Source organism: Labrus mixtus, chromosome 1 (genome assembly GCF_963584025.1).
Source record: "Labrus mixtus chromosome 1, fLabMix1.1, whole genome shotgun sequence".
NCBI classification, from domain to species: Eukaryota; Metazoa; Chordata; class Actinopteri; order Labriformes; family Labridae; genus Labrus; species Labrus mixtus.
The window spans coordinates 5,662,930-5,690,721 of record NC_083612.1 but is presented as its reverse complement, the minus strand read 5'-3'; the positions used below and the strand labels follow the sequence as shown (position 1 = coordinate 5,690,721).

At 40.7% G+C, this 27,792-nt stretch overlaps 2 protein-coding genes across 2 annotated transcripts; one reads left to right on the top strand and one right to left on the bottom strand.

Annotated features, from left to right (window-relative positions):
• Window positions 1-13,307: 13,307 nt before the first annotated feature.
• Window positions 13,308-19,386, top strand: LOC132975716 (interleukin-17C-like). Its single transcript, XM_061040509.1, has 3 exons — window positions 13,308-13,485; window positions 13,573-13,796; window positions 17,275-19,386. Exons 1-3 carry the CDS (start codon window positions 13,462-13,464, stop codon window positions 17,504-17,506), a joined length of 480 nt encoding a protein of 159 aa, XP_060896492.1. The 5' UTR covers window positions 13,308-13,461; the 3' UTR covers window positions 17,507-19,386.
• A 1,858-nt stretch (window positions 19,387-21,244) lies between these two features.
• LOC132974815 (beta-1,3-galactosyltransferase 2) lies at window positions 21,245-26,137 on the bottom strand. The gene is made up of 2 exons (XM_061039129.1): window positions 25,744-26,137; window positions 21,245-24,027 (listed from the first exon to the last, which is right to left on the bottom strand). The coding sequence occupies exons 1-2, from the start codon at window positions 25,776-25,778 to the stop codon at window positions 22,875-22,877; spliced, it is 1,188 nt and encodes a 395-aa protein (XP_060895112.1). The 5' UTR covers window positions 25,779-26,137; the 3' UTR covers window positions 21,245-22,874.
• Window positions 26,138-27,792: the final 1,655 nt, after the last annotated feature.

Here is a 27,792-nt window from a genome sequence, read left to right as displayed (position 1 = left end):
AGAATACTAAATAATTATTTTTCAATTGTCATGTTCACCCACATCACTGTTGACATCAGTAAATATAAGACACAGACATTCCTCTTTTTGTTAGAACATGAACTGTATGCTTTGTAATATTGATTTCTTCTGGATGTTTCATATTTATTTACAGTTTATGGATAAAACTTTTCTAATGTATTTCTCTGCTAACACTGACAAAGTCTAACTGCTCTGACAAATAACTAATAACCATAGTTGTATATTTAAAAAAGTGTAGTTTTAAGACTTTAATTAAATATTTGGGTTGAAGATAATTCATTTTAACTGTGTTGTAGAAAAGTTAAATGTTAACTTACTGTTTATAGAGTTTTCTCAGGACGAGCAGGAATAGGGGATGATAGCAGCCTAGCCGTTAGCTATACTGTGAAGTGGACTGCTAACGTCGGGCTGAATGGGCGGAGTTAAGTCCCGCCTTACTGCTGTGGCTAGGTTGATCCGAAGTTAGGTTGAGACTGCAAATCCAATATGGATGCGGCCCTCGATTGGACTCATTTGCTGCCTATGGAACAGACGGGTCAGGGTTCGTCCAGTAATATTTACAGTCTATGGTCCGCACCCTCTCCTGACTCATCACCGCCTGCGGGTATGACAACAGTCGGCCCCACTGAAGCCTTGACCGTGGGTCTGCTACATTCCATTATGGACTCTAATGCGAAGGAACAACTTTCGCCTTCTGGGGGTGTCCGGAGGGAGTGGAGGGGCCCCGACCAACTGAGTTTGTAGCCCAGCTGCTCCAGGAGCTTCTTGGCCTGGGGGAAAGACCGCTATTGGACCGGGCTCACCGCACCCTGCATAGCCGCCACCTCGACCATTTGTCATCAGAGTGCATTTTTTCCACGTCCGCAACGACATATTAAAGAAATCTGGCAAAGCATCTCCTCTCCTGTACAAGGGTAAACAAGTGTCAATATTTGCAGACTACACCACGACTGTTAAGGTAAGGTACTTCTAGTTAACGTCTATGCCCCCAACTGGGATGATAGGGATTTTTTCAAATCAGTGTTTTCTTTGCTGCCTGATATGTCCTCTCATATGTTGATATTAGGTGGTGACTTTAATTGCTGGCTGGATCCTCAATTGGACAGATCTTCCTCCAAATTTACAGCTATATCAGCCACAGCAAAGGTTATTCCAAATCTTATGTCAGAATTGAATTTCAGACCCATGGAGAGTTTTCTACCCCACTGGGAAGCATATTCTTTCTTTTCTCCAGTCCATCACAGTTTTACTAGAATAGACTACTTCCTAGTGGATGATAGACTCCTCCAATTTATATCTAATCGTTCTTATAACCCAATAGTTATTTCTGGTCATGCCCCTGTCATTTTGGAAATTGCCTTTCCAGCTGCAGATTGTTCCAGACCACCTTGACGATTCAACACACAGATGCTAAGCAATGAATCTTTTGTGAAGTTTGTCTCGGAACAAATAGATTTCTTTATCAGCACAGTTATTTCCTACTCTGCTCAATTAGATGAAATCTACGCTGTTAAGATAAGATAAGATAAGATATACTTCATTCATCCCAGCAGGGAAATTTAGGTGTTCCAGCAGCCAGCATACATACATACACACAACACAACACATATATACATACATATCCCACCCATACAAAAAAAACATGAGCCCACAATACAGTTTGATATATGATATATACAGCTCAGGCTAAAGTTTAAAAGTTTAAATGTCTTCTGTCCTTACTTAAAGGGGAGTCGTTATAAAGTGCAATTGCAGTAGGTAATCATCATCCCCAGATATCTACAAGGAACGCATAACATTGCAAGCTGAATTTGATACATTATTAACAGGTCAGGTCACAGAACTTCTTATTAAATCGCAGAGTACTTATTAAGAACAAGGTAATAAAGCCAGTAAATTGTTAGCTCATAAATTGCGACAACAATCATCACAACAGATTCCAAAAATTCGCACTTTAGGAATTTCTGTGAGTCATAAATGATGAATTCAGAAATTTCTATCAGTCCTTGTACACATCTGGAAATAAAGTAGATGTATCAAATTTGGATACTTTTTTCAATTCCCTCTCTATACCTTTAGTTAATAGTGATCTAGCCAGAAAATTAGAGCAACCAATCTCTATTGAGGAATTATCTATGGCTGTAAAATCCCTTCAACCTCGGAGAAGCACAGTAAAATTTTATAAAAAAGTTCTTCCCCAAAATAGCTCAGATTCAGATTCTGCTCTAACTCAGGCGTCTATTTCGCTTATTTTTAAGAAAAATAAGGACCCTCTCGATTGTGCATCATACCGCCCAATCAGCCTTTTGAATGTAGATTCTAAAATTTCAGCGAAGCTCTTGTCTTTGCGCCTTAAAGTGGTCCTTCCATCAGTTATTTCTCCTGATCAAACAGGATTTATTAAGAATAGACACTCGTTTTTCAATCTCAGGTTTTTATTTAATATAATATATAATCCCTCTTCTACCAACATCTCCGAGGCTATTGTGTCCCCTTGATGCAGAGAAAGCGTTTGACCGACTGGAGTGGAGATATCTTTTTTACACCCTAAACAAATTTGGCTTGGGCCCCAACTTTCTCAATTGGATAGAACTTCTTTATTCACATCCTCAAGCGTCGGTCAGGACCAATAACACTCATTCGGACTATTTCTCTCTGCATCGCTCAACAGGCCAGGCCCCTTAAGTCCTTCGTTGTTTGCCCTGGCTAAAGAGCCCCTCCGCTCCAACTCCCTTATTAGGGGTATAGTTAGGTACAGGTATGAACATGAATTGTCCCTATATGCAGATGATTTATTATTATATATGTCCAACCTCTCTGTCTCTGTTCCTGCTGCTCTTGCCGTCTTAACAGTCTTTGGTCAGTTATCAGGGTACAAACTCAATTTAAGTAAAAGTGGATTGATGCCGCTTAACGATTCTGCAAAAAGTTTCCCCTTACATAATCTACCATTTAAAATCGCTCAGAGTAGTTTCCTTTATCTTGGAATACAAGTCACTGATAGATTTGAAAACCTCTTTCAGGCCAATTGTGCCCCTCTGTTATCCGGTACAAAAAATGACTTTGAACGCTGGTCCGTATTGCACCTTTCTTTGGCTGCAAAAAATAACTCCATTAAGATGAATACGCTTCCTAAATTTTTGTATCTTTTTCAATGCCTACCAATCCCTCTTCCCAAAACTTTTTTCAAAAAAGTTGACAGCCTAATTTTCTCTTTTACATGGGATGGGAAGCCCGCTAGGATACGGAAATTGCTCTTGCAGAATCCCAGATCAGATGGTGGTCTTGCTCTTCCAGACTTCAGGTCTTATTATTGGGCATCTAATTTTAGGATTATTCAGTACTGGTTGCAAAATAAGGACACGTCCCCATCCCCCACTTGGCTGGAGATGGAGGCCACCTCGACTGCTCCAGCATCTTTGATATCACTCATCCACTCTTCTGTTTCTGGCCTGTACTCATGTTATACCAATAACATGAGTGTAAAATTAACAATAAAAGTTTGGAACCAATTTAGGCGTCATTTTGGGTTTCAGACAACTCCTTTATCTGCCCCGATTATCTCAAATCCGGCCTTCCAACCAGGTATGGCTGACGGCTCTTTTCGTATGTGGTCTGACTTGGGAATAAAAAAAGCTGAAAGATATTTATGCAAATAACACATTTTGTATGTTTGAGCAGTTAGTAGACACTTTTGGTCTCCCAAGACATCACTTTTTTAGATTTTTACAAATTAGGAGTTACATTCGCAGCATAGACCCTCGATTTCCTGTTCTTCCTAGCAAGACACAGTTTGATATGTTTGTAACTCCAATCACTGCTCTGAAAGGTGCTTTAACCATAATTTACAGGAAAATCCGCTCTCTACAAACCACCTCACTGAGCGACATTAGGTCAGTGTGGGAGGAAGAGCTGGGTGAAAATATACCTGATGAGATATGGGAAAGTGCGCTCAAAAGGGTACATACCTCTTCTATCTGTGCCAGACACGGGCTCATTCAATGTAAGCTCATTCACAGGGCTCATCAGACCAATGACAGAATATCTAAAATGTACAAAGATTTGAGTCCTCACTGTTTGAGATGTACTCAGTCACCTGCAAATCACACTCACATGTTTTGGTCTTGCCCATCCCTAGCCATTTTTTGGGAAACTATTTTTAACACGATTTCAGAAATAAGCAGTACCAAGATAGACCCTTACCCCTTTATTGCTTTATTTGGTGTTCTCTCCCCAGCTTTACAATTGGCCAAATCGAAGAAGGATTTGATAGCCTTTGTCACTTTGTTGGAAAGACGACTTATTTTGCTCAGATGAAAATCCTCTGCTCCTCCTTCGTATGAAAATTGGATTCACTCTGTATTAAGTTGTGTAAAGTTGGAGAAAATCAGGCACACTCTAAGAGGGTCTCTAAACAAATTTAATGCAATGTGGTCCTCCTTCTTTTCTTATGTTAGGCGTCTACATTTCCCTGCGGTTCCAGAGTGATGTTTATGCACAGGTATTTGTGTATTAGACTATGCTGTATGTATGTGGATCTATATTTGTACGCTTATTTATTATTTCTCACCCCTACCAGTGCAGGTGGCAGTATTCGGGGTACATGTGTGGCAATTAAAGTCTTATAGACTGCAGTACAGTTTTTTTTCTAAATCGGGTTGACCTGTAATTGATCATCTATATAAATTATGTTTTTATAAAAAAAAATATATATATATATATATATACACATCGTCCCATCGTTCAGCAATAATTAGCGTATTATCCACCAAGAAAGATTTAGAATAGTTTATTGTAATGACGGAGATCAAAATGATGAGTGAGGTTGGATCATTGGAAGATTGAGGGTGGAGGGATGAAGGGAAGGGTGGAGGGATAGAGGGATGAAGGGAAGAGTGGAGGGAGGGAGAGATGAAGGTAAGGTTGGAGGGATGAAGGGAAGAGTGGAGGGAAGGAGGGATGAAGGTAGGGAGGTAAGGAGGTGAATGGAAGAAGGACGATGGACACCGCAGGAATTTGAGGCCCCATGATAACGGCTGCACCTCATGTTACACAATGATACAATTCACTTAGCAGACGTACATTAGCACTAATCCATTCATACACCACTACTGAAGGACACATCGGACGTGTTGCTCAGCTGCGAATCGAACCCTCGACCTTCTGGTTGAGAGGCGACGACTCTACCAACTGAGCCACAGACCTCAGGTTAGCTAGCTAACATTAGCGCTTGTTCCAGCCATTGCCGTCCGAATCTATTCACGCTACAGATATCAGAGCGGAAGGCTGGTTCAGGGTCACTTCTCGTCGATATGCAGATTATACGATTAAATCACGCTCTTATTGGCCCCTCCCCTCAACCACCCCCCCTCCCCCAACGCCAAAAAGGTGACAAAAAACTGAAACCACTCACAATGTAAAAAAATCTGTCATCGTAAAAAAGAAAATGTTGTTGAAAAAAAGAAGACATGAAGAAAACATCAGAAGAGAGTCGATGAAAAACACACAAGAATGCAAAACCATCGAAATAAAATGAAATATTTTTTCTTTGTTTTTCATTGAAACTTTTTTCAGCACAAATACAATAAAATGTTTCAATGCCAATCTTTTTTTTTTAGTCTGGTTGGCTCCATAGTAATGGATGTACAGGCTAACAGTTAGCCACATTTAGCTCAACCATCATGTTGGTTGTTGGTGAATGAATCTGTTGGTGTGTGGCGTGCTGAGTCGGTCGTCTCGTTGCTCTCCACACACGATAAGAACTGAACTGATGAATCTCTCATGATTTCTCGTTGTGTGGGCGCTCTCACATTTTAGAAATCGTTTTAAGATTTTGAAAATCTTTTAGTGTGTTCCAGGCCGTATTGAAAGTCTCGGTCTAGGGATCAAAAGCATTTCTACTCTGTCTTGTCTCGGTCTCAGACTGGGAGGACTACAGATTTTATAGTTTTTTTTCCGATTGCTATGACACTTTTTTCAATACTATTAACAATTTTCCTAAACTCTTTACACAGTTAGCACAACATCCGTCTGTGTAGGCTATGCAATTAACACATTTCTAGTTGCTTTGACACAAAATGCATACATTTAACACAAATTTAAATTGCTTGAACTTCTTTTACACACAAGCTCAACCAAGACCAAAACAATGGATTTTTACTGCCAAATTTCCCAATCATTTCACACTGTATGTCAGAACAGATAACATCATGTTCTAAACCTAACCTATAGGCTAAAGTCAAAGTGAATAGCTGTTCATATTGTAGATTGAAACACATATATATATCCCCTGTATTTTTTCCATTGCTACTGAGAAACAGCTGATTAAAGTTATGCAAAAAGATCAATCCCAGCTGATTACCATAGGAACACACTCAGGGGTTGAGGTTCTTTCAATCGCATGACCATATGTTATACAGGTGAAGCCCTGGGTAATTTAAATGACTCTTAATATTCCAAAACATAGGTTTTGTTGTCAATTAAGAGGTTCATTTAAGTTCTTGTAGTGAATCAATGTGTTTTGATGTTATCTTGGTTATTTTAATGTGAACCTTATACTGCCACTTTAAATAGTTTGTCTGCAGTGTACCTGGCTAACATGTGGAGTTTACAGGGTACAACATGTTGTTGCATTTTAATGTACATGATTCGTTGTTAATAAGTCATGTCATTTTTCCTGTTTGGTGATTGGCGGTGGGGAAGGGTTGCCAGGAGGCTGAACAAAGAGATATTCAGGTCATTCATGACACACCTACCAGTATCGGCTCCAACATTCTTGACTTACCTGAAGTGGAGAGTCCAGTGGATGAACAACCAGAAGCATCAGAGATTCTGGAAGAACCCTTACAGCCACACCGAGACTCTGTGGTGTACACAGAGCTGGACCAGGGAGACGTCCCTGTCCCTTCCTATGCAAAACGACCTGACAGACCTGTGACTATAGTTTATAGAGGCATGATAATTCAAATAAGCTGTGACACAGAAACCAAAGACACTATTCCACCTTTTCTTACTTTCAGTTCAGAGATCCCTTAAAATAACCTACCTCATGATAGTTAGTGTAGTTTTACAGTGTCTGATAGGGTTATCAGATGTTTAGGGAGGGTGAAGCCCTGGGTAATTTAAATGACTCTTAATATTCCAAAACATAGGTTTTGTTGTCAAGTAAGAGGTTCATTTAAGTTCTTGTAGTGAATCAATGTGTTTTGATGTTATCTTGGTTATTTTAATGTGAACCTTATACTGCCACTTTAAATAGTTTGTCTGCAGTGTACCTGGCTAACATGTGGAGTTTACAGGGTACAACCTATGTTGATAGATTTTAATGTACATGATTCGTTGTTAATAAGTCATGTCATTTTTCCTGTTTGGTGATTGGCGGTGGAGTTAGCGGTGAGAGTAAACAAAAGAAAAGAGACAAGAGAGAGAAGTCCGCGGCAGCAGCAGCGTGAAGCAGAATTAAAAGACTGAAAAGTGAGTTTTTACTGTCCAGCTCGGTCAGTTAACAGTTTCCTCGGAGTGTTTCACCTCGAGTGGAGGTGAAATAAGGAGCTGCAGCAGCTAGCTGAGCTCTGACACGACGAGGGAAGAAGAGGATTTTTCCTACTTCGACAGTCCTCCGCAGTCAGCCATTAATCCGCTAGCTTTGTTTTCAGCGAGTTAAGTAAGAGACTGTTGCTGTTTGAAGTTTGTAAGACTTTTGTTGAGAGGGAGAGCAGCGGCTAGCTGTACTCTGATACCACTGAGTGAGAAACAAGATTTCCGGCGCGGAGGGTCCACCACGTTCAGCCTGTCCGGTGTTAAACATCCAAACCCTGAAGTTGCTTGTTGCTGCGGGAAATTTCTAAGCTTCAGATAGTCCGTGGCCTCCTGTACCGAGTCACTAAAAGAACCTCTGAAAGAGAGGTGAGCCAGCTTGTCTTACCTAAACAGTACAAACCAATGGTTTTGAAGTCCATGCACAATAACATTGGACATCTTGGCATTGAGAGAACCACAGAGCTCGTTAAAGACCGGTTTTACTGGCCAAGAATGGCCTCTGAGATAACAACATACATACAGAACTGTGGGAGATGTGTTGCCCGGAAGTCTCTTCCACATAGAGCTGCCCCTTTGCAACATATCACCAGTAATGGTCCTTTGGACTTAGTCTGTATAGACTTCCTTTCCATTGAGCCTGACTCCAAAGGCATTGCTAATGTGCTTGTTGTCACAGACCACTACACAAGGTATACTCAGGCATTTTCTATGAAAGATCAAAAGGCCCTAACGGTGGCTAAAGTCCTCTTTGAAAAGTTCTTTGTGCACTACTGACTGCCAGCGCGCATCCACTCATATCAGGGTCACGACTTTGAAAGCAAAATTATCAAAGAGCTTCTGACTATGCTTGGCATCCACAAGTCTAGAACCTCACCTTATCACCCTCAGGGAGATCCCCAACCAGAACGATTTAATCGCACGCTCCTGTCAATGCTTGGCACCCTTGATCCAGCTCAGAAGCTAAAATGGAGCCCGCACATAAGCCAGTTAGTGCATGCTTATAATAGCACCAGAAACGATGCTACAGGGTACTCACCCTATTTTCTAATGTTTGGGAGAGAGGCTACCAGTGGATCTGTGTTTTGGCATTGGTCAGGATGAGGAGGATGGCCTTAAGCATCACCAGTACGTGACCAACATGAAAAAAGAGTTGCAGAACGCTTACCAGCTAGCAGCTGAAGCAGTTTCCAAAAATCAAGAACGAAACAAAAGACTGTATGATGCAAGAGTGAGAAATCAGACACTTCAGGAAGGTGACTGTGTCCTGGTTCGCAATCTTAGCATCACTGTAAAACACAAACTACAGGACAGATGGAACGCCTTGCCCTATGAGATAATAGCAAAGTTACCCAACCTTCCGGAGTATCATGTGAAACCAGAAAGAGGAACAGGCATAGTAAAGACTGTACACAGAGATCATTTGCTGCCCATTGGTTACTTAGTGAGGCTGTCTACTCCATCAGAGAAGATAATGCAACCAAAGAAACCGATGACGAGGGCACAGAAAGCTAAAGCAAAGTGTGATGATGAAAGTCAAAAACAGAATACAGAACATGTGGATCAGGAGGAATGGACCTCAGAGTCTGAAGAGGAAAGTAATTACTACTTACCCCAGTTGACTCTCTGTTTATGTCCAGAAGCCAAAAGCCAGGAGGCTGAACAAAGAGATATTCAGGTCATTCATGACACACCTACCAGTATCGGCTCCAACATTCTTGACTTACCTGAAGTGGAGAGTCCAGTGGATGAACAACCAGAAGCATCAGAGATTCTGGAAGAACCCTTACAGTCACACCAAGACTCTGTGGTGTACACAGAGCTGGACCAGGGAGACGTCCCTGTCCCTTCCTATGCAAAACGGCCTGACAGACCTGTGACTATAGTTTATAGAGGCATGATAATTCAAATAAGCTGTGACACAGAAACCAAAGACACTATTCCACCTTTTCTTATTTTCAGTTCAGAGATCCCTTAAAATAACCTACCTCAGACGATAGTTAGTGTAGTTTTACAGTGTCTGATAGGGTTATCAGATGTTTAGGGAGGGTGAAGCCCTGGGTAATTTAAATGACTCTTAATATTCCAAAACATAGGTTTTGTTGTCAATTAAGAGGTTCATTTAAGTTCTTGTAGTGAATCAATGTGTTTTGATGTTATCTTGGTTATTTTAATGTGAACCTTATACTGCCACTTTAAATAGTTTGTCTGCAGTGTACCTGGCTAACATGTGGAGTTTACAGGGTACAACTTATGTTGATAGATTTTAATGTACGTGATTCGTTGTTAATAAGTCATGTCATTTTTCCTGTTTGTTAGTTAGCTGTGAGAGTAAACAAAAGAAAAGAGACGAGAGAGAGAAGTCCGCGGCAGCAGCAGCGTGAAGCAGAATTAAAAGACTGAAAAGTGAGTTTTTACTGTCCAGCTCGGTCAGTTAACAGTTTCCTCGGAGTGTTTCACCTCGAGTGGAGGTGAAATAAGGAGCTGCAGCAGCTAGCTGAGCTCTGACACGACGAGGGAAGAAGAGGATTTTTCCTACTTGGACGGTCCTCCGCAGTCAGCCATTAATCCGCTAGCTTTGTTTTCAGCGAGTTGAGTAAGAGACTGTTGCTGTTTGAAGTTTGTAAGACTTTTGTTGAGAGGGAGAGCAGCGGCTAGCTGTACTCTGATACCACTGAGTGAGAAACAAGATTTCCGGCGCTGAGGGTCCACCACGTTCAGCCTGCCCGCCACCCGCTCGTCATCAGCCCGCCCGCAGTTCGCCATCAGCCCGCCAGTGTATCCCACTAGCTTCGAGGGGCATTTCTGTGATGCTAGTGACTTGAATTCTGCTACTGTGAGTATTCACCTGCTATTCCTGCCTGGTAACCAGCCGCAACTCTACACCTTCAACCAGGCCTGCAACAGGGGTTTGTTTTATTTTATTTTTGCCGGCTTGTGAGAGTGTGTGTGTGGGCCCACAAGTTTATTTCTAGTACTTCATAAAAGTGTTAAGAGCTCTATTTGGTGTTTACTATTAAAGGTCCCATATTATGCTTTTTCTGGTTTTATATGCTCTTTAGTGTGCGGTAGCACAGTAGTGCTAAGGTGCTAATGTTTATGCTCCGCTTGGACGGAGCCAGTGGCTGCATTCCCAATATGGTAAAAGAGGCGGGACATTTCCGAGAACCGTGCTGAGCAACTGACCAATAACGACAGAGCGGATCGGCAGACCAATCAGAGCAGACTTGGCCCACGTGGGGTCTAACAGTGTGGGCTCAACAGAGCGTAGCTGACGGACTCAGAGCGGAGAGGGAGCAAGGAGGAGCAGTACATGAAAACAGACACTTTTTTCAGACTTTAGCTATTGTGAACATACAAAAGTAGGAACATAGATTAAATATACGAACCCCAAAAAGGGCAGAATATGACCTCTTTAATAGAGGTTTTCTATGGTACAATGCGTTTGGGTGAATAAAAACAAAGTTAAGGAATATTACATTTAATTCAGTCAGCTGAGTTAAAACTCTCATCTGTGAAAAGTCAGTAGTTTGCTTTGCTACCAACATTTTCTTTTTGTTAATAAATTCCGGGTAAATCCTTGGGACATATTTGTCATGTGATTTATTTAATGTGTTTATATTATCAGTAACACCACAAAAAAGAGGTGCATGATAATCATTTAACTTTTAAATTAAAGGTGCAGTATCACCAAGTAAAAAAGTCTCTAAATTTATAAATAGAGGGTTAACTAACACACACAAGGGAATTAAGTTTACGAATCTAGGGCGCTGCCTATTGAAAAGGGTACAGAAAGCGCTACACAGTAAAAAATTACCTCTTTGGGCTGATCTTGTGTGCAAAAGGAACAATATAGAGCAACATAAAGAAAGTAAATACAATGCCTGCACGAGGGAGAGGAAGACGAGTAGCAGGACAAGGGAGAGGAAGACGAGTAGCAGGAAAAGGGAGAGGAAGACGAGTAGCAGGACAAGGGAGAGGAAAACGAGTAGCAGGACAAGGGAGAGGAAGACGAGTAGCAGGAAAAGGGAGAGGAAGACGAGTCACAGGACAAGGGAGAGGAAGACGAGTCACAGGACAAGGGAGAGGAAGACGAGTAGCAGGAAAAGGGAGAGGAAGACGAGTCACAGGACAAGGGAGAGGAAGACGAGTAGCAGGAAAAGGGAGAGGAAGACGAGTCACAGGACAAGGGAGAGGAAGACGAGTACCAGGACAAGGGAGAGGAAGACGAGTAGCAGGAAAAGGGAGAGGAAGACGAGTAGCAGGAAAAGGGAGAGGAAGACGAGTCACAGGACAAGGGAGAGGAAGACGAGTACCAGGACAAGGGAGAGGAAGACGAGTCACAGGACAAGGGAGAGGAAGACGAGTCACAGGACAAGGGAGAGGAATACCTGGACGAGGATAAGGTAGAGGGAGAGGAGTTAGAATGCGTGGTGGCGCTCAAAGAATGGCCAGAGCTAGGGTAACTGATGAAATAAGAGCTACTATCATAGACCATTTCATAAACCACGGGCTAAGCTTTCGGTTTCTAATATGTAACTGTATTTTATCTCTCTAAGGAGTCAAAGTCTACCTCCCTCAGGGGGCAGAGGAAAGCACCTATACTGTAAATGAAGAACAGGAACTTGCCATTATCAACATGGTGATTGCTGACAATGTAATAAAACATTTACTGCAGCAATTCTGTCTCTGTCTTCTTTTTTTGGAAACAAAATACATGCATTTACTAAACCCAACAAAACAGAAATGTAGAGAGGCTCAATACAATCAATACAATATACTGTCTATTGTATAAGGGCAGACCTGACACATTTAAAGTAATGTACAGTAGTTTCTGTTATTCCATCTGGTGTTAAGTATTTTTTATGACATTTTGATCTGATTGACTAAATGTTCCTGTTGGAAGACAACATATGTTAGTGTTTTGGAAGATTGTTTTTATTCTGAGACATGTTTACAGTGTTTTGGTGGACATGGTGTAATGTGTTTGTGTATTATTCTATTTTGAAAATTAGTGTGAGAGTTTAGTGGTACAACTGGTGGAGGTGGTTTTGAGCATGAAATTAACTGTTTTGCCAATTGTGTGTTTTAGGTGTGCTGGTGTGTTAAGAGTTTAGGAAAATTTGTTTAAGTATTGAAGAATTTGTCATAGCAATCGGAGAAAACTGTAAATCGAGACTGATTGGCTGTTTTTCCACATCATCACTGTGATCAGAAGGAAAACGCCTCTTTCTAAAAGAACAAATAATTTCAATTTGTAGTTTGAATTTTATTCCCCCGGTTACGACCACAACCTTCCCGGTGTTGCGGTCTAGGTGAGTGACACGCCCCCTAAACTCAAGATGATGATTTTTCAGTGATGTTTATGGTCTTGGTCTTGACTCGGTCTCGGTTAGCACTGTCTTGACTACAACACTAAAATGGAAAGTTTTGTCACAATGAGTTAGAGAGGCTCTTAATTATGACAACTCATTCAAAGAAAATACAGAGAGCTAGAATCAATAAATGAATTCATGAATCAATTTGTTCTCAGTGTATATTTTCATATCTGTTGAGTGAGGACATCAGATAAATATAGTCACATTATTTCAGTCTTTCTCTCATATAATTCAGCATGATGAGTAAACATCTGAGTGAATCAGAGGAGCTCAGAGGTGCAGAGAGAGCGTCAAAGACGGCAGATAAAAGAAATCAGGAGAATTTAAAGGTCTCAGGGGATGCTCGTATGAGACACCCGCCCTGTCCGCAGAGGGGGCGGGGTTAAGAGAAGGCTTATGTTTTTGTCTGACTAGGAGGAAATAACTTGGGTTACGGATTTTCCAGGTTTACACGTGTTGGGGCTGTAAACATATATAAACCGGGTAAAATGGAGCTGGGTTCAGTCACCTTAATCCTCGGTTCAGGATGGCGTTGGTCAGCCTGCAGATGGTAACTGAAGTTTCATTCTGAACGCTTGAAACTCTCTTTTTTTTTTCTTCTAACTTTGTCGTTAAACGTGTTGTTGAACGTCCACAGATCTCCATCGGCTCTCTGCTCATGCACACCGCCTCACCTTCCGCCGTCAGAGGCTCCAGATGTCTCCGTGAGGATGCGTTCAAAGACCACTCGGACAATTTAATGAGACTCTACGAGAACAATCTGAGAGTCCTCACGGAGCAGCCGCAGAGGACATGCGCACAGGCCGCCACAGAGATGCGCGGGAAGCTGAAGAACCGCGCCCTGTCCCCCTGGACGTACAGGTAGGCTATGGTGCACCTACGGAGGGTCCAGAGGGACAAAAACCCGCACTGAGGCTGTAGGCTATCAATGAGTGTTTTAAAACATCATAACCTGAGAGCTGGAAGTATTAAAGCTGTGAAAATACCACATGTTTAAACTTTGATTTGATTTAAGTCAAAATCTAATGATAGCCTATTGTTACCTCTTTTATATGGAAGCGATTAGTGATCAAAATTCAAATGATAAAGCTAAGTTGAAAATTCAAATGCATTAACAGAAATTCTTTTTAACTTTCAGAATATGGGTGTATTATTTGACTCAAAAATCAAATGATGATTAATTTATCTAATTTGAATTTTAGTTTTCACCTTCAAAAATGCACATTCTTTGACTAAATTAAAATGAAGAAGAAAATTACATTTGCTTTTTCATTTAAAAAAAAAAAATGCCCCGCTAAATTTGTATCATAATTAAAATGAAAAAGCTAATTTTAAAATGAAAATTCAGTAAAAGAAACACGTTTTAATTTTCAGATTATAGGTGCATTATTTTACCTATATGTAAAATGAATATTCACTCATCCAATTTGCATTATACTTTTACTCTCTATGTATGCATATTGTATGATATAATTCAAATGAAAACGAAAAGGTCTTTGGCTTTTTGTTTTCAAACTTGCCGTGCTAAAAAGTGATCATAATTCAAACCATCTCGAAAACGAAATGGCAAAGTGGACGGTGCAGGAAAGTGACGTCAGACTCCAGCTCCCAGGCAGGCGAGCGCAATATTTACAGACTTGAGGCAAGCGGGCAGAACGCGCAGTACGATTGGTGGCGGGGTGAATCTTTAACGCTGGTACAAGCCCCAAACTAGTTGTTGCCCTGATTTTGATTCAATTTTGGAGTTTTAGTTGATTATTCTTTTAATAACTACAAAACAATCTCTGAAAGGGAGAGAGAGCTCATACAGTCGGTCGAGAGGGAGAGTGTGAGCCATTACGCACAGAGGATGAGAGACACTTTGTGCACAGAGCTGGAGAGATTATTTGAAACAGAAAATTCAATCCATAATCTTTTTTAATGTAACTAAGTTAAGCAGAGAAGAGAGTGATCTATAATCTATCAATAAACCGGTCTTAGGACACATCTATGTGAATTTCACGGCGTGCAGATGCTTAATTGAGTGACTCTCACGGTCAGAGATAGTGGTATGGTGTCATGCGTGAGACTTGGCAGCTCGGGTTATAAAGCTGCTGCGTCATGCTCGCTAAAAGTTCAGTGTGCGCTGAAAAAAACACTCCGATCACCACCTGTATCACAGTGTGAACTAAAGTCTGCCCTATTGTGTTAAAGATTCACCCCGCCACCCATCGTACTGCGCGTTCTGCCCGCTTGCCTCATAGTCTGTAAATATTGCGTTCGCCTGCCTGGGAGCTGGAGTCTGACGTCACTTTCCTGCGCCATCCACTTTGCCATTTCGTTTTCGAGTTGGTTTGAATTATGATCACTTTTTAGCACGGCAAGTTTGAAAACGAAAAGCCAAAGACCTTTTCGTTTTCATTTGAATTATGTCATACAATATGCATACATAGAGAGCAAAAGTGTAATGCAAACTGGATTTTAAATATAGGTCAAATAATGCACCTATAATCTGAAAATTAAAACGTGTTTCTTTTACTGTATTTTCATTTTCAAATTAGCTTTATCGTTTGAATTTTGATCACTAATCAGGTAATATTGGGTAATTTCTTGTTTTTAAAAGATATTGTATCAGATGAGTCTTTATTGTCCTGAGGGGGAGATTTAGCTTTGGCGGAAGTAGAGAGGAAACACACACTGTGCAACTTACAATAAACAAGCATGTCAGGAGACAGGACAGCCAATAAAACCTCTTAGGTAATAAAAACATCATAACAGAAACCCACAAGAACATGTGTAGTACATATTAATTTAGAGACGCTGGACGGACGTCAGCTTCATCTGAGGGTGCTGATAGAAGTCTTTATATGATGAGCGAGCACATATTTTCTTAACTACTTGTAATGTTCATTAAATATTGAAGAGTACCAACAGCAGCTCACACTGATTTACATTTATCAGTGCAGGTATAAACACTGGCTGAGTCTTTTTTTATAAAGCTCTTCTTGGTTTAATTCCTTCTTATTTATGCTCCTGTGATGTTGTTAAACGTTCTGTTCCTCGTGTCCACACTGAGCCTGGGAAAAGAGCGTTGAGCTTGGCTGCCTCCTCTGCAGGGAACTTTCTCCAGAATGATTGGAAACTGGTAGATCTCATTTCATTTGAAGCCTTTCACTCGATCTAATATGAAAAAAACAAACAAGCAGCAACCTCAGGTGTTGGAAAAAACAAAATGAAAACAGTGCAAAATCCTGCAGTTCATTTAGTGTCCACTAGAGGCTGGCTAAAGAAGCAGAGGAAGTCACACATAGAGCTTTCATACTTGCAGAATCCTCCTGAAATTGTCCTGATATCTGCAGGCTGAGCGTCATGTGTGAACACAAACCGCTGAATGTTTCTCTCTTCACCCGGAGTTTCTCCTCCAGCCTCCTCGTATTTATTCTGCAGAAAGTCAGAGTGAGCTGATGTGAGAACGCAGCAGGATATAATTCTGAAATTACCTTGATCTTTTCAGGAGTGCATATGTGAAGATGGCCATACACATTCTAAAAAGCCTGTTTTTACAGCAGAAATTAACATGTTTACAGCCTGGTTCAAAAGACCAAATAGGTCTGATTATCTCATGTCTCAATCGACACACACTGTACGGGGGGTGAATGTTTTGATGACTCATTTAAATAATAACAATAATAATTTTGTAATTTTTTCAGGAGATGCACTCAGGTACTTTCCTCACTGCATGATGTAAGCTTTAATAAGAAGCTCTCACAGTTAGATCTAATTTTTAGGTCTAATTAGAAGCTCTAATAAGAAACTTGAATAAGAAGCTCTAATAGTTAGCTCTGATTAAAAGTTACAATCCTTAGCTCTGATTAGAAGCTCTTATAGTTAGCTCTAATAAAAAAATTATACTGAGCTCTAATTAATACTCTAATAGTTAACCCATTAAGAAGCTCTAATAAGAAACCCTAATAGTTAGCTCTAATATTAGCTATAATAAGAAGCTCTAGTAGTAAGCTCTGATTAGAAGCTCTAACAGTTTGCTCTAATGTAAAGATTGAATTAGAAGCTCTAATAAGACGCTACATTTGAAGCTATATTAAGAAGCTCTAATTAGAGGCTCTAATATTTAGTTCCAATTAGAATTTCTAAAGGTTAGCTCTTTCAGTTAGCTCTAATAAGAAGCTCTAATAGTTATTTGTAATAGTTAGCTCTGCTTAAAAGCTCTAATGGTTAGCTTTATTAAGAAGCTCTAATAGTTGGGTCTTTTGATAAACTCTAATTATAACCCCGTCACATTAAAGAAAAACATAAATGATTCTGTTTGTTGATGTCTGCTCTCTGTGATCGTCTGCTTCAGACTGAACAAGGACACGGAGAGGATCCCTGCTGTGATCGCCTTTGCAGACTGTCTCTGTGAACACTGCATCCTGAATGGACAAGAAGACTGGAACTACAACTCAGTGCAAGTGAACACCTCGCTGCTCGTCTTCAGGAGGACTCGCTGTGAAGGAAACCGATACAGACTGAGTAAAGACTTCATCACCGTACCTGTGGCCTGCACCTGTGTGGTACCAAACTACAACAAATAACACAACATGATACTTTAACCAAAAGGTCTCTGTGCTGGAGACGCTTAAGCTGTCTTTTCATGTGCCATTCGCACAGATTTGTAAAATGTTCCGAGGATTTCTAAAATGTTCACACAGATTTGTAAACCATTCACACAGATTTGTAAACCATGGGAACAGGTTTACAAATGGCTATGTATTAATTTTTTTCCTTCAACCTTGGGGGTCTGCGTACTATAGGGTAATAAATTCCACTACACAATAAGAAAGTTAAAAAGAAGCTGTGGAAGTGCTTAAAAAATGCAGTAGTCACATAAATTAAGGTAAAAAATCTACAAAAAAACAACTTAAAAACAGACACACTCTACCCTTGATTTGCTTTGGAACACTAAATGATTAGAAGTGTTCATTCAAAGGCATCTCACACATAAAAGCTCACATAAATACAGCCATGACGTGCTTCTGTTTGAACAGTCTGCTTCTCATTAAATAATTAAATAAAACCGTAGTGACCATGCTAAGTCATTAAAAAAACATATTTTCAGTCTGATTTGCATTAAAACCACAGGCTGTATATTAAGATGGACGGAGATACAGCTACCTGTGAGTGAAGCCAAAATATTTAGAGCCTCCTCTGCTGACTGGCTGCAGTATACATCATAAGCTCCGCCTCCTCCATGTTAACAGACAGGACATTAGTCAAACTATTAAATCAAAGTACACGTCAAATACTTTTTGTCCAACCCCGGATTCTGTCGTTATAGTTAGTTCCTATCATGCCGACTGATGTCCAGGTGTTCATTTCTCAGAGAAGTTTAGTTTCAAAACGTTAGTTGATGCTATAAAAAGGGGTATGACATCATGATTGACTGACAGCTCTCTGGACGAATGACCGTGAGTAAACGTGAGTATCTGTTTGGCTGTGGACTGGAATCGTGACTAAATCAAACTGTCTAACAGATAAACTGATCTCTCAAACAAACTGTCATTAAACGATCGATTTTAATACTTTATTATTTTAACAGCATTATTAAAGATGAGTCCTTCAGTCGTTAGGGACGAAACCTGAAGGGGAAGTTTAAAACTATGAATTATAACATCACCAAAACATGCTAAGCTAAGCTAACCGTTGTCCTGTTTAACAGACTCACATCTGTAGTGTCGATGTGTCTACAAAACTCGCCACACGACGTGATGAAGGGATCAAGCTGTTCCCTGTCACTATGGGATAGTATACAAGCCAACAGAGAAACCAGGTTTCTTTTTCTCTCCTGTGTATCTCAACAGAGCTTCTACTAAATGTACAACATAATGTACAACTACTGCATTTTTGTTAAAAATAAATAAAAGGTTGGTGACAAATTTTAAATATTATTATTTTTTATTCTTTCAGTATTTTTTAGTATTTTATTTATCTTATTATTTTTAATTATTGTATGTTTTATTTGACTATTTTCATTTTTCATATTATTTTATTATGTTTACACTTTCTGAGAATTTTTTTTTACTGTTTAAATAATTTAATAAGTAATTTGAAGTAATTCGTTTAGTTTTATATTTTTTATTACTTTGCTCAGAGGGAACGTAGGATTAAGGGTTGTCTTTATAAAGCTGTGAATGCTGCCCTCTGCTGGAAAAAAGCTTTAAGACATCTCTAAATGTGACTCCATACATTTTTATAAATTTATTCTAACATCTTCTTTCTCTTTGGGATTTTTAACGAGGTAATGTTTTTTTAGTTTAAAACTGTGATCCTGAAGTTTGACTTAAAGGAGGATACTTAACAAACAAGCCTCATGACTCCTGCACTGTTTCATCTCAAATGTTTGTTCAACTTTGTTACTGTTCCTTTTCACATTTTACATGAAATTCTCCCCGAATTAAAGAGTTTGTCCTGATTTAACTTTTTTTGAATGTGTCTTTGTCTCCTTATAACTGCATCTTCATTACAGCCGACTAACTTCCTTTTTTCTCTGCACTCAATCAAAACTAATGTGATGAATTAAAAAAATATATATAATTTAATATTTTATCACCAATATATTTAACGGATAATCTCCGAAATATTCATATCGAAACAGAAACAGGTTCTTTTAAAGGTTAATGATAGTTTGTCTTTGTTTTTCAACTAAATCCGTTGATATTGTGTTCAAGGTTTTATAACTACAACTCCCATAATCCTAGGTAGAAGGAAACCGGAAGTCATCCTGGAATTAGTTTATTTCTAAAGTAACGTAGTTTATTTCAGGCTGTTCAATATTCTGTTCATATAAAAATAATGCCGGATCAACAACCAGCTCTTCCGGTTTCCAGAGAGCCCATGGGTGTACAGACAACTTTCATTAGTTTAGTTTTAGACCAAATTAAATAAAAAAATATAACATTTCTCAGGCAGGTTCTGCTGTTAGCAGGTACGTCTTTTTTTGTCCTCCGTTTTCAAAGCGAGATTACGGACGTTTTCTAAGGAGTAACATCGGGAAATTGGTCGTCTTGGACGTCTAGAAGGGTAAGTGACAGTTAATCCAAAAAAATATGTTTATCGTGTTTGTGTGACCGATTTATGACGCAAATAAGGGCGGGAAGACTCGCGCACAAATTAGTTAAGGTCTTGACTCGGCAACACAAACATGATGAGTGAAAAACGGCTGTAATACACATTATGTCCACTAGGTGTCTCTGCTTTACAACAGGATGTGTGGCGTAAAACAAACTGTCAAGAGACCAAGAAAGAAAAAACACAGTTACTCCATCGATGGGTGTCTTTATGTAACAACAGTTGTTGTAGGGATGAGATAACTGGATGAAAACATGTCGATTCTCAAACCGAGACATCATAAGAACTACAGAACTAAAAGCAGGACAGTAAAGGATGTCAGATAAAACAACATGACTGAGATATCTAAGTGGAAATAAACAGGTGACCCTTTGTGGTAAATATACAAAAACACCAACAGGTGACCTGCTCGGCTTGGCAGATGTTAAGTTTGCCACGTTAGGCCTTCTGGGTAAACAAACCCTCCCAAATCCATCTGTGGATGGAACTCAAAGTCCATTCAGCACGGCATGCATGCTCCGATGACTTGTCAGCTATGATTTATTCTGTGCACGTTAACAAAATACTCAACATATTTGCAGAGCTTTGTATTTGCGGATCTGTCCTTTAAAATAGTTTTGCAACATTCATAGTTCCATAGAATTCAAACATGAAGAACTGATAGCTCTCACAAATGTGATCTTTCTGGACACATCAGGAACTCGCTTCTCAGTCTCGTCTTTGATTAAGCACAAAGCAGAAGGGGGCGAGTTCCTCCCAACACGGATGTAAAAAAAAGTCAAACTGGCTGCAAAGATTTCTGATCACTCACTCCGAGTATTTACTTACACTTTAGTCCAAAAGAAGACCTCTGGTGCCCCCCCCCCCCCTCCCCCCAACGAAACTGAAGGCTCTCCACCCTGAATGTATGCTAATGTAAGAGAGGGTCGAATAACTGGGGCCGGGGGGTGCTGGACCATTCTGACCTGTGAGCCGAAACCAAACTGGTTTTCTGCCCTCGTCTTATGTCACTTGTGTTCACAACAAAACAAAAATGAAAAAGGTCAAAGTGACTGAGGGGAATTGGCAGCAGCAGCTTGGAAACATGATGTGCAGGTGTTTAGCAGGTGTTTAAGAATTCTGCTGACAGAAAAAACAACATTTATCACCATGTTGTGAGAATATAAACTCAACGAGAATAAAGTCAAGGAGAATAAAGTAAGGAGGGAATTTACGACTTTATTCTGAAAATTTTCAAACCCAAAATGAACTTTATTGATACAAGATTATGCACATTATGCACCAGAATTTTTACCTTGATACCTTTTTTGTCACCACGGCAACACAAATAGAAGTCCTAGAGCTAAAGGGTTCAAATGTGACTGAAGAGTTGTTTGTTTTTTCAATGCTTCGGTACGTGTCAATAATACTGGTCATCAAAACAATTGAGGTTGATTCGTTTTCAAAAACGTGGTTCAAAAGAGTATTAAAGTATCAAATGTTGAAAACTTTACCCCGAATGTTCAGTGAAAAGCCTGAAACGAGTCTGTGACCCTTTTCAAACTGCCTTTTTGGCCATGGTGCCTGGCTCAGCCGTCATCACGTCTTTCTACATTCATATTGATTCTGTGACGGCGTATTATGGAGTCACATTGCGTTACGGCACAGCGGGAGCTCCACATACACACACAGTCAGACTGTTCTCTTCCTTTGTAAATGTGTGGGTGATGAAATTACGTTTCAGTGAAAGTGCACTGGGGGAGAGATGTGGCGTCTTGAAACAGCGGTCTGAACAGGGCCGTAACTCCTTTACAAACTTGTAAAGATGATCAACAAACTCTGTCTCTCCATTTTTATCGCTCCTGTTTAAAGACTTAACAGGCGGACTCTCTTTCAGATAACATCATGAGAATTTATTTTCATTGGCTACAGTCTCCGCCCTCCCCCGTCATGAGGAGGAACAACCCACATGTCCTCTCTGGAAGCTGCGATGTGTCTCAACACGCTTCCAGATCCATGAGTAAGAGCAACGTTTCTCTGCTGCCAAAAAATCGACAAAGCAGTGAAATCACATTGAAGGCCACGTGCCACAGAATTAACTTCATTGGAGCTCTAGTAAAATTCATCTTTACTTTAGACGTCAAACAACCTTCATAAATCCAACACTCCTTATGTTACCGTTTTTTTCCTTCATATAAGTTAAATCCCCAACCATCCATAAAAAATAGAAAGATATATTTGTACATGTTTTTAACCTTCTGGCTCCATCTCTTTCACTATTTCAAAATAGCAGGTCAGAAAAATGATTCTGACATCGCTGGTTATAAAACATCGACTGTTCATAGGAAGTGGACGTAGCTTCTTACTCTCCAAAGTGAAATCAATGCTGAAGCACCTCAAACCCGCAGTCTCTATTATGGCCAGCAGGGGGGCGAATCCAGTTATTATAAAAAGGTTAAAGGTGTGACAGTTAAAAGAAAGCTTTCATGTTAGCAAAATGCTATCCCACATCCAGTTAGACATTCAAAATGAAGGCTGCAGGCAAGTAAGTAACATTTTATGTCTTTTGGAGAAGAAAGGAAAGATCCCGCACCCTACTCTTGCTAGGCATCACCAATTTATTAGAAAAGATCCCAACGTTGTCAGACCCTCTTTGTCAAGACTGTTCTTGATTATCGCAGGATTTTTTTATTTTCAAAGTGACAGTTTGATGTCTTACGCACTTATTTAATCAGAAATTGGATGTGCGGACATCTCCTTTAGGTCCTCCTTTTGGTCAAGCATGAATGAGGAATTCAGTCTTTATTGTAATAACATATTACACCGTTCATCAGCCGTTTTATGACATAATCCAGATCAGCAGTATTGTCCAGGTTTCTTATAGTCTTTCCAAGCCCACACACGATCCAGGCTTGGGTTTGTCGTTGTGGCTATTAGCTTGGAGTATGTGCAGCGGCTGTACTGCACAGGAAAAACCTGAAAATAGCCCCAGTTTGGAGGGTCAGTAGGGGGGATGTGTAAGTGCTGCATACACATCCCTAAATACACGTCTTCAATGTAGATAGCTTTAACATGTCTGGCAGCCTCCACCAGCTTTTTGGCAAGGTCCACAGAAAAAACATAGCCTAGACCCAAAGCATAGCGTGGGTAATATGCTTGGGGGTAAATATACTCTGGTACGTACCACTTTGAGCCTTTATTTCTCAGGACAGCACCTCTTCTCGCCACTAGTCCTGTCAGGTAGTTTGTCTTTGGAACGTTTGACAGCATGCTGACCAGTTTGGGCACATTGAGAAACATGTCTGAATCAATCTTCATGGCATACGAGGTGCCCAAGCAGTGCGAGTCCAGCCACTCCATCATCACCATGGTCTTGATGGTCAGGTTCTTGTAGCAGTCTATGAAGTTGCTCTGGATCAGATCTCCGTGCTCTTTGCTTTCCTGCAGCAGCTGCTCCTGAAGCTGTTCTGCCCCCTCCCTGTTTTGCTGCCCTAGCAGGAAGAACAGGTTCACCACTTTGTCCAGGACCAGGGTCTCACTTCCCCACGTGCTGCGGATGATGTCGCGGTGCGCCCTGTTGTGGGGCGCCACAGGAACTATCAGAACCAGGAAGGGTTTCTGCTGCTCACATTTGTTTGGCTCATTTATGGTGAAGTGGTACTCGTAGGGGTACTCCACTAAGTACAGTCCTGGAGATTTGTAAGGAGGCGGAGTTTGGGGCTCAGATTTGTTTTCTGAAGTTGTAATGTTCATCACCGCTGATGTTGGTGAGATATCCTTATTTGTAATCGTGACAGCAGCGGGTTGAGGTATTTTGATTTTTTTTGCATTATAGTTTTTAAGCCATTGAGGGTTCCAGTCTGATGAAATTTCCGTCACGTTTGTGCCGTAGACAAACAAAACTGTTCCGACCACCAAGATGAAGAAGAAGTGACGCCGCGAAAGACCGCACCATCTTCTGCTTTCTGCCAGATCCCCGACTTCCACCGTGCTCTGACCGGGAGGGACACTGAGGGACACAATGATGGAGAAAAAATAGCATATCATTAATATGCTTTAAATAATAAAATAATTATCATGAAATAAAAGTCATTGTACTTTTAAATGCACTGTTACGCCGATGACAGACAAGATACATCTCGTCCTTGGACATTTAAACTGTCTTTTTACATTTCCCACTGAAACTAACCTTTATGTTTCTTCCATAATAACAGTTTTTTTATTTTCAGTCAGGACTTAGAGGCCAACATAGCACTGAGACTGCACTGGTGAAAGTTACAAATTAATTGCTTCTGTCCTCAGAATGATTGGGTTCCACAAGTTTCTGTGCTTGGACAAATTCTTTTCACCTAATAAAGGAAACATCAATTATCATTGTTAGGCAGATGATACTCAGCTTTACTTATCAATGAAGCCTGATGCCACCAATCAGTTATGTAAACTAGAAACATGCCTTAAGGACAATAGGACCTGGATGAACAGAAGAGTTTTGCTTCTTAACTCAGACAACACTGAAGTTATTGTGCTAGGCCCTAAAAACCTCAGAGAGACTTTATCAAATGATATAACTCTCCTTAATGACATCAGCCTGGCATCTAGCACCACTGTTAGGAATCTAGGAGTTCTATTTGACCAAAACATGTCCTTTAACTCTCACATCAAGCAAATTTCAAGACAGCCTATTTTCACCTTTGTTATCTGAAATCAGGAATGTCGCAAAACCAGAACAAAACTATCAATCAATCAATGAATTTTTATTTGTATAGCGTCAACTCATAACAAGTGTTATCTCGAGACACTTTACAAAAAGCAGGTAAAATACCTTACTCATTGTCTGTTAATATTACAAAAGAGCAGGTAAAAAGACTCTTCAACTAGTCCAGAATGCTGCAGCTCGTGTACTGACTAGAACTAGGAACAGGGACCACATTACTCCTGTTTTGGCTTCTCTGCACTGGCTCCCTATAAAATCTAGAATATAATTTAAAATCCTTTTTCTCACTTACAAAGCTCTAAATGGTCAGGCACCATCTTATCTTAAAGAGCTAATAGTGCTGTACTACCCTTCGAGAACATTACGATCCCAGAATGCAGACCTGTGTTACATACAGTCTCTAAATTTACTTTGGGAGGTAGAGCCTTCAGTCATCAGGCCTGCTCGTGGTACCTAGTCTCTAAATTTACTTTGGGAGGTAGAGCCTTCAGTCATCGGGCCTGCTCATGGTACCTAGTCTCTAAATGTACTATGGGAGGAAGGGTCTTCAGATATCAGGCCTGCTCGTCGTACCTACAGTCTCTAAGGGCCAGATTTACTAAAGTTTTGCGTGTCTTAAAACATGTGCAAACTTGATACCACCAGCAAAAAAAGTGCTATCTGATCTACTAATGGCGCGCAGTGAGGATTACGTCTTTCATATGAGCAAAACAACACGCATTGACCATTTAGTACGTTTTCCTTAATGAATATGCACTATGGGGTGTTTCTACCCTAACGTGCAAAATACTGGGAGGAGAAAATGCAAACAAGTTCGGTTAGTACACGCATTGCGATTTACCAAGCCTGACAAAAACTGCAGTGATTGTAACGGTGTCTGTATTTAACTTCCTGTCATGTTTGAGACTTTTCAACGCTGTGATTCATCGCTCTTCCTTCCCCCCCCCCCCCCCCCCCCCCCCCCCTTCACTTCACAATAAAGGAAATAGAGTTATAAAGAAGCAGACGTACCTTTGTCCTCTGTTAGTAGAGTCCCTCTCCAGCATGTTGAAACTCTCCGGCCACAGGTGCGAGCTGTCGTCCTCACAGGTGTGTCACAGAGCAGAGAACATGACAGGATGTTTCTCTGCTGGCTTAATGATGTCGCGTTTAAAGTCACTCTCGCCTTTCTGACCTCCAGGAACTTAAAATCCTTGTTCTTACAGTTAACCCTCCTCTGTGTTACTGGAGTGTCAGTAACCATGGTCTATGTGTGAGTGTGTCCGTATGAATGTGTGTGTGTTTTACCTGCAGGGTATAGAGACACACCTTTGTTTGCTCCACCCCCCACAGTTTGCGAGTGTCGTTTTGCGTCAAAGCCAATGAAAAGCAGAAAATCCTCCAGAGGCTTTAAGAGCAGCTCTCCCCAGCCGAGCCACTTTATAATAACACCTGTTTGTGTGTGTGTGTGTGTGTGTGTGTGTGTGTGTGTGTGTGTGTGTGTGTGTGTGTGTGTGTCTGTGATGATTGGCAGCAGGTAGTTCTTGTCTTTCAGGTGTTTTCTGTCAGTAAGTCGTCTCTGACATATTTACTAAACCCACCAGACCTTTTGCTTCTCAGCTGTAAACATTGGTGTTAACAGCCAGGTTCAGAGTCCAAAACACTCAAGAAACTACAAAACATCCGGAATCCCGCTGCTCGCCTTCTCACACACTCAGGGCGCGGACACACTGGCCATCCGTACTGTGCCATACTCAAGCACGATTGTCCCCCCGCTGCGCCATTCCTGTGCTGGCCGGCACAGCCTGCGGTCACACTACACAGGACTATCCGTGCCTAAGCACGATTACCTCTTGTACATAACGTGGTAATACAACTCATGCATGCTTTATGTTATTATGAAGCGTGCTCAGTTGACAAACAACACAGAGCATGATAGCTACTTTACTGACTTTGCGGCTTAATTTAAGCCATTTTTATCAGACACAGCCATAAATATATATAAATTCATAACCTCCACTATCTCCCCCTTCCCCAGCACATCCACTTCAAACTCCTCCCCCTCCCCCACCTGTCGGAGCTCCTCCCCCTGCACTCTCAGGTGTACAGTAAAGTACACAAACAGACGTGTTATTAAATATGTCAAATTCCATTCTGTTTATCTGATTAGATTATTGACTTAGTGTGCAAAGCAATGTAAATCTGCAGACGAGCAACGGAACAAAAGATTGACAACAGGTTTTCAAATAATACTTATTTAACAAGGAATTGTTAAACTGTTGCCACGCCTGCTCTGAGATAAAGCTGTTGGCCTTTAACCAAGTCCACAGAGCATCAGGGAGTCATGAGGTGCAGTTGCAGTTATCAGTCGTACTGATTCTGGCCCAGGCACCGAAACGCTGCGAGGACCCTTTTGCAATGCAATTATTTATCTGCAGAATGAATTGCTGCACATTACACTGCACCCCTTTCCAAACGGTCATGCAGCCTCGCAGTAGGTTAGACCGACCTTCATGAAAGATGGCACACATCTGCATCACGTCCAAAAAAGTATCAGACGCTCATGGTGGAAACGATACAGGAAGTCCAACTTTTTTTTTTTTTCATATTGGCTTGTTCAACCACTTAACAGGGTCCGTATTTTAACTACTCCGACACGTTTCTTCTGATCCACTCCACATTTGGCCAGCTTACTGAAGAGATGTTGAAGTTTTAAAAATGATGAAAAAGGTTAGTTTCCGATGTGACCCTGGCGAGGTCAAAGCTGGATGCTTTTTCTCGGTTATTGGACAAAAAATTTGCAATCATTAAAATGCTTCTCTGTTACGACCGGCGTAGGAGAAACCAGCCGCAGCACAAAAGTGACCATCTCCTTCCTCACTCCCGATGATAAACCACAAACGAATTTACAGTCCGCAATAAACTATTTATTTACAATAAACACAATCAAACTTCAGGGAGAGCACAGGCAAAAATAACAAACATCCATCCATCCGTCCATCTATAATCTATCCATCTATCATCCATCCATTCATCCATCATTCATCCATCATTCATCCATCCACCCACTTGACCTTGTAC

Excerpts from the sequence above, each read along its gene's own strand:
- LOC132975716 (XM_061040509.1), top strand. The coding sequence starts at position 13,462 with ATGGCGTTGGTCAGCCTGCAGATG. Across the intron at positions 13,486-13,572 it reads CGTTGGTCAGCCTGCAGATG|ATCTCCATCGGCTCTCTGCT; the intron begins GTAACTGAAGTT and ends GAACGTCCACAG. Across the intron at positions 13,797-17,274 it reads CTGTCCCCCTGGACGTACAG|ACTGAACAAGGACACGGAGA; the intron begins GTAGGCTATGGT and ends CGTCTGCTTCAG.
- LOC132974815 (XM_061039129.1), bottom strand. The coding sequence starts at position 25,778 with ATGCTGGAGAGGGACTCTACTAACAGAGGACAAAG. Across the intron at positions 24,028-25,743 it reads TCTACTAACAGAGGACAAAG|TGTCCCTCCCGGTCAGAGCA; the intron begins GTACGTCTGCTT and ends TGTGTCCCTCAG.